This window comes from Carlito syrichta, unplaced genomic scaffold, assembly GCF_000164805.1.
Source record: "Carlito syrichta isolate Samal-C Ts95f unplaced genomic scaffold, Tarsius_syrichta-2.0.1 Scaffold81549, whole genome shotgun sequence".
Lineage (NCBI taxonomy): Eukaryota > Metazoa > Chordata > Mammalia > Primates > Tarsiidae > Carlito > Carlito syrichta.
Window position 1 is genome coordinate 364,173 of NW_007025645.1, and position 6,746 is coordinate 370,918.

Here is a 6,746-nt window from a genome sequence, read left to right on the forward strand (position 1 = left end):
GGGGTGGGGGTGGGGAGGCCGGGAGGGGGGAGGAAGAGGCTGAGGCGCTCCTGCTTCCCCCAGACTGGGACCACCCAAGCGGGCAAGCCACAGATGCTCTTCACACATGCCTGAATGAGGTCACCATTTCTTCCCAGGAGGGGCTGGAGGCTCAGCTTTTGATCAAAAGCTGACAGATGGCCCCTCGGGTTCTGCCTCAGACGTTTGAGGATCCCCGCAGCCCACAGCCCCGCAGGAGACCCATGCCACACTCTGTCCTTGCAGGGCCCAGGCGGAGGAGCGGTACGGGAAGGAGCTGGTGCAGATTGCCCGGAAGGCGGGCGGCCAGACAGAGATCAAGTAAGAGCTCCGGGCCCTGCGGCTCACCCCTGTCCTGTGCTGGCCTTTCTGGGTCCTTAGACCAGGTTTAGGGCTTCCTGGTGTGGGGCAGACCAGGCAGGGCCAGGGAGGGTCAGCATGGCCCACAGGGTGGGGGTGTCAGGACCCCCCCCACCCTGGTCCCTGGCTGTCAGGCATTCTGGGTGAGGCCAGGTTCCGTGTGGGGGAGAAAACCCAAGGATCTGTAACATGGTAGCCCCAAATCTGAGAGGGCTTGTGCCTCTTGTTCACCCATTCCAAAGAAGTCACCCGGAGGTCAAGCAGGGAAAGACGTGGTTTTATTCTATCTTATGGGAGGCACTGATGGCAGCAGGTCCGCGAAGCATCCTTACCTCCAGGCAGTAGAGCAGGCGGTTTTATAGGCAAGCAAGTTAATGAGTCAAATTTCTATCCTGTGTGTACAATGACATTGAATAAGCGTGGTAACTGCATTGCTTTCAGGTTTGCTTGGTCACCTGCATCCCAGGACTCATTACTGGGAGCGTGCATACCATTCAGAGACCAGCCTTGGCCAGAGGCCGCTCCCTGAGGGAGGGGGAAACCAGACAATACCCCACAGGGCCTGAGGGCTGCAAAGGGTCTGTGCAGGGGAAGTGGAGGCCACTGGCCCTTGGGTGCTATTCTGACGCCATTGGGGGTTTCCAGCCCAGGAGTCTCTGTGAACAGTCTGCTGGGGCAGGGGAGAGGTACAGAGGGTGACTGATTTGGGGGCAGTGAAGGAGAACCTTCTAACAGAGGTGTGGAGGGGCTGCTTTGGAAAGACACAGATTGTCCCCAGGGTGAGGACAGAGCCAGGTTGAGGGGACTGGACATCAGGCTCTAAAAGGGCTCTTTTTTCTTCTTTTTTTGAGTTGGGGAGTCTCACTCTGTTGCCCAGGTTGGAATACAGTGGCACAATCATGGTTTGCCACAGTCTTGACCTCCTGGGCTCAGGCGATCCTTCTGCCCCAGCCTCCTGAATAACTGGGACTACAGGTGTGCACCATCAACCCTGGCTAGTTTTTTTTATTTTTACTATTTTTCTTTTGTAAAGATGAGGTCTCACTATGTTGTCCAGGCTGGTCTTGAACTCCTGGCCTCAAGTAATCCTTCTGTCTCAGCCTCCCAAATTGCTAGGATTATGGGCGTGAGCCACTGTGCCCAGTATTCTAGGTTTTTTCAAGACACAGGGCATCCTAGTGGTTCTTCCTTCCAATCAGGAACCAAAAAAAGAAAAAAACACACAGGAAAGTCCAGAGGAAGTTTTCAAGTGGTGTGAGCCAGGGGGTGGATGCCCAATGCCCAAAGGGTGCTCATGTTGGACCAGAAGTGTGCACAGCCCTAGGAGTACAGAGGCATGAGCTCTAGTTCCTGCTCGGCCTTTGAGCTGTGTGACTGAGGACACGTTGCTCAAACCTCTCTGGTTTGTTCCTCATCCACACACTCCAGTGAGTGGTTGTACAGATAAACAAGAACATGGTCTGAGGGCCTCCCGAGGGTAGGGCCGGGGCTGGATGCCAGCTGGACACAGAGGAGGGCTCCGGACATGGGGAATGAATGGTCTGCTGTGACCCGTCTTTGTCTTCCCCAGGGAACTGTGCCTTGGGCCCTCTGGTGGAACAGAAGGGAGAGACCCAGCAGGGGTGGTGTGGGCTGTGTGGGGTGGGAATGCCATCACCAAGAAGAGCACCTCCCAGCTTTCAGCTGGAAAACGAGAACTTTCCCAGAAGGAGAGGGGGGCTCACAGGGGAGGATCCAGACAGCCAGCAGAGGTGGAGAGGGAGGCCCAGGCGTGACAGGAGCCAGGCTGAGGTGGGTCTGTGTGAGACATGCTCAGGGGGCATGAGTCACAGAGGACTGACAGCAGGGAAGGAGAAGCCACCAACGAAGACAAAGACTGGGACTGGGAGGCCAGATGTGATGGCTCATGCCTGTAGTCCCAGGGTTTTGGGAGGCTGAGGCGGGAGGATCACTTGATCCCAGAGTTTGAGACCAGCCTGGGCATCATAGCAGAATTCTGTCTCAATACTACTACTACTACTACTACTACTAATAATAATAATAATAATAATCCAGGTGTGGTGGTATGTGCCTGTAGATCCAGTTACTTGGGAGGCTGAGGCAGGAGGATCACTTGAGGCCAAGAGTTTGAGACCAACCTAGGCAACATAGCGAGTTTCTGTCTCTACAGTAATAATAATAATTAGCCAGGTGTGGCAGTGCATGTCTATAGTTCCAGCTGCTCGGGAGGCTGAGGCAGGAGGATTGCTTGAACTCAGGAGTTGGAGGCTACAGTGAGCCACGCTCACACTACTGCACTCTGGTCTGGGCACCAGAGAGAGACCCTGCCTCTAAAAAGAGAAAATAAAACGGGGGTGGGGAGCTGGGTCGTGGGAAGTGGGGGAGGTGTGCAACATCTTGCTCCATTTTTAGAGACAGGAAGTGGCCTGGTGGAGGTTCTGGGCTGGCCCGCATCTCCCCATGGTCATGGAAGGCCACGTGGGGCCGGGTCTGGCCTGACTTGCCGTGTGATGCCGGATGGTTCTTGCCCACTCTGAGTCCTGGGTCCCTGCCTGTGTAAGGGGACGTCACCTCAAGAGCTGGCCTGGGCGGTCACAACGACATGCTGGGTCTCTATGCTCCCTATGCTCTCAACAGACTCCACGACCCCATCAGAGAGACTAGAGTCACCCTGCTTATTAGCGGCCAAAAAGCCTGACTGGCAGCCTAGCCCCTGTCATTTGGGATCCAGCTCCTCCCTGGCCCAGAGCCCAGGACCCTTGGGGAAATGTGCCCGGGCAGCTGGAAACTGGGGTCTCTGTGGGGAGAGCCCAGTCAGAGTCCGCCTTGTGCCAGCCAGGAGGAGCCAGAGCCTGGGCGGGGTATAGGCCAGAGCAGCAGGAGGGGCAGAAATGAAGCCCTGGGCCCGCAGCCCAGCCACAGAGGGTCCCAGCACAGGCTGGGCAGGAGCAGGGCGGAGGGGGTGCCGTGACGGGGGGTGGTCTCTCCTGGGAGGCAGGAGGCTGGTAGAGGAGGGAGAGGGCATTCCTGGGCATGGAGGAAGGCCTGGGGGCGGGAAAGTGCAGGACACAGAGCTGCTGAACGGTGGCCTGGACTTGAACTCGGTCCAGCTCACCGTTGCCTCCCTCAGGACTGTGTCCCGAGCAGGTCCCAAGCAGGTCCCAAGGTCCCAGTAAACTGTGTGCTCCATAAGTGTTGCTGTTGACCCACGTGGCACGTGCTAGGGCTGATGAGGCCATTCAGTCATTCTGTTTTTGAGTCGGAGTCTCACTCTGTCGCCCAGGCTGGAGTGCAGTGGCACGTCACAGCCACTGCAGCCTCGACCTGCTGGGCTCCGGTGGTCCTGCTGAATAGGAACTATAGGCAGGCGCCATCACACACAGTTAATTTTTTGATTTACTGTAGAGACGAGGTCTCACCAAGTTGTCCAGGCTGGTCTCGAACCCCTGGGCTGAGGCCATCCTCTCACCTCCGCCTCCCAAAGAGCTGGGATTACAGGTGTGAGACACCGCGCATGGCAGTCATTCATTGCTTTAACCAAGGGCCAAATATCCATCATCCACCCTTGTTATCAGAAAGTACTTATTGGACACCTACTATGTGCCATGCACTAGACTAAATCAGGGGGACTCAAGAATTAAAAATTAAAAAAAAGAAAGGACCCCACCATCCTGGAGCCAGAGTCTAGCACACTGAAGGCGACTCCATTCTCCTCCCCGGTGCTTTCCATCAGAACCTCCTGTCAGGGTCCTCTCATGGAAGCCCTCCCAGATACCCTGTCTTGTCTCACTGTCAGGGTCTTGGCTTAGACCAGGCTGCCCCCTCCCCATGCCAACCCGGAGGGCTCTTTGGTGAAGTATAGGTGGTATTTGTCAGAGCTTCCTCATCTCAGAGACTGGGCAGGGAGTGGCCCTTTGGAAAGGTGGCCATCCAGCATGGGGGCAGGTGCCGCACCCTCCAGGGTCCGTCGCTGTTCCCTGGGTCTCTGTGGTGGCGAAAGGTCGAGGAGAGGCTGCAGCTGGGAGGACAAAAGCCGGGGGTTGAGGGACCCCCAAAATAGCCCAGCCAGTCCTGGGAGGGCAGAGCCAGCCGGCCTCTCCACCCCTGCTGCCTTGTTTCCTGACCTCAGACCTGGAGGTTCAGGCCTCTTTAATTACAGGGGAGACTCACATCTTAAAATCCACATCTAGGGGGCCGTGGCAATGGAGGGCGCACATCGACAACCAGGTCCCCAAGCTTCAGGGGTCCCCACAGCCCTCTCAGTGCAATTCAAGACGGCGCTGGGTGCTCACAGGGGACTTGTCACACCCACGTCACGCACCCAGCTCTGCAGAGTCCGTCTGACTCCCCTTCTGGTCTCGGAGCCTTTGCCCAGTTGCTGTCGTTTCTCCCTGCCCCATCCTCCCCAGCCCTCCCCAGAAAGCTGCCACCCCAGGTAGAGGGTGCTGGGGGTGCCGCACGCCCCAGAGCTGCACAGGGTAGGGGTTTAGGACACAAAGGGGGGTTGAGGCTGGCAGGGCTGGGTCAGCACCCCGTGAGCCCCTCTGTGGTTGCGGCTGACAAGGACAGGCCCCCGGGGGTGCAGGTTTGAATCCTCATGCCCCCGCCTCCCCCCACGTGGCACAAACCTGAACTGCTGTGGTTTTCCTGTCAAAGAGATTTTTTTTCATGATTTCTCTTCCTCTGAACTCAGAGCGAAGACACCACAGGGGTGTTGGCAGAACAGAGGCGGGCCTGGGTGCCTCCAGGTGTCTCCTGACGCCTGTTTACCGTAGGCCCAGCCTCCAGCACAGGAAGGTGACAGGGCCCGCTTCCATCAGCTGGTAGGCTAGAGCCTCCTAGAGGACAAGTGGGCAGGGGACAGGAGTACTGATGGTGGCACAGGCTGTGTAGTGGGGAGAGGACAAGAGGAGACTCTTATCCTGAAAATCTAGTGTGTGTGTGAGCACAGAATTTCCCACTGAGCTTCCCAAGAGCCCAGTCAAAAAGGGCAAAGGGATGAATTACTCGTGAGGGCGTTGGTGATGCATGGCAGGAGGTGGAGGCCTGCACAGGGACTCTGTCCTTGACACTGGATGGAGACACACATGGGAGAGTTCATGGAGATCTGGACAGTGGAAGCAGAGTGACAGAGAAGCTAAGAGCAATCATCTTTTCCGGGTCTCATGGGGCAGAGGAAGACTTCAGGTGGTCCTCCGAGCTCCCGCAAGATCAGAGTTGAAGGCCACTCACCCCAGGAGCATCTCAGCCTACCCACAGTGGGCTGCCTTAAGGCCCAGGCAGAGCCTGGGTCCTCCCCTCACCCAGAACCAGGGCTGCCCCCTTGAATGCCTGGGGCCAAGAAAGAGAGGGGGTGCCTGGGGCCTGCGTGTGTGGGCCGCACTGCAATGGCCTGAGGTGCCTGCACTGGGCCAGGGGGCTGGGGCAGGTGGGTCTGGAGCCCAGGGGCAGCAGCGAGGCCTGGAGCCACCCAAGCCTGTGGTCCTGCTCAGCTGCAGCCCCTCCAGGCCCAGACAGGCTCATGGAAAGTTCAAGGTCAGCACAGACCGTTCCTGTCAAGAATGTCCCAGGGCTGAGGTCAGAGGCTGAATGCCCACCCGGCAGTGCTGCGGGCCCGGGCAGGCTCCCTGCTGCCAGTTGGGGGTCAGGATAGGGGCCAGCGTTTCCCAGAGACTGACTCCTTACTGCCCCCCAGGTTTGATTCCAAGGAGGACAGTGCCCAGGGGGGCTTGGGGGCTGAGAAAGTCTAGGCTGTGAACCAAGGGACAATGGCGAGGAGAACCAGGTATTATCCTGTCCTCACGCACTCACAGTTCAGTTTGGTGACAGACATCCAAGGGGTCAGCCCAAGGTGACATCAGGGACACGTGCTCAGAAGGGACAGAAGAGGATGCTGGGCAAAGATGCTGGTATGGGGATCGGTCGTTCAAAGGCCCTGAGGCAAGAAGGAACCTAGAAGAAACAGCTAGAAGGAATCGGTGGCCAAGTGGCTGGGGGGAAGGGCAGAGAGCAGAGGCAGAAGGCATGGGTGGGGGCTGAGCTGGTGCACAGACGAGAGATCAGGAGATAAGAAGGTGGGGGGGCAGGGCCAAGGGGTGACCCAGTGGATGGTGGAGTCTTGCTGATGGGAGCCCTGCGGGGTCTCCTGGGCTCAGCTTTGGACACTCTGAGTTTCGATGTCTGTGAGACACGAGACCCAGCTCTGGGGGTCTGGGCGGGATGTGCTCGTGAAGGAGCTGAGCCTTAGGGGTACGTGACGGCTGGGAGGAGGCCATGCTGAGCTCGACCCACGCACGGGGGGCCGAGCCAGGGGTGTGTCGGGAAGCTGAGGGACAAGAATCCTGACCCCCCCCCCAGGGAAGGGGGGG

The 6,746-nt window shown here is 58.1% G+C and overlaps 1 protein-coding gene across 2 annotated transcripts in view; it reads left to right on the forward strand.

The window, feature by feature from the left end:
• Nucleotides 1–6,746, forward strand: part of PSTPIP1 (proline-serine-threonine phosphatase interacting protein 1) — a 42,797-nt gene that overhangs the window by 22,221 nt on the left and 13,830 nt on the right. For both annotated transcript variants that reach the window (XM_008055397.2, XM_008055390.2), the window contains exon 3: nt 265–339. In XM_008055397.2, the coding sequence (XP_008053588.1) occupies nt 265–339 (75 nt within the window). The remainder of the gene's footprint in view (nt 1–264; nt 340–6,746) is intronic.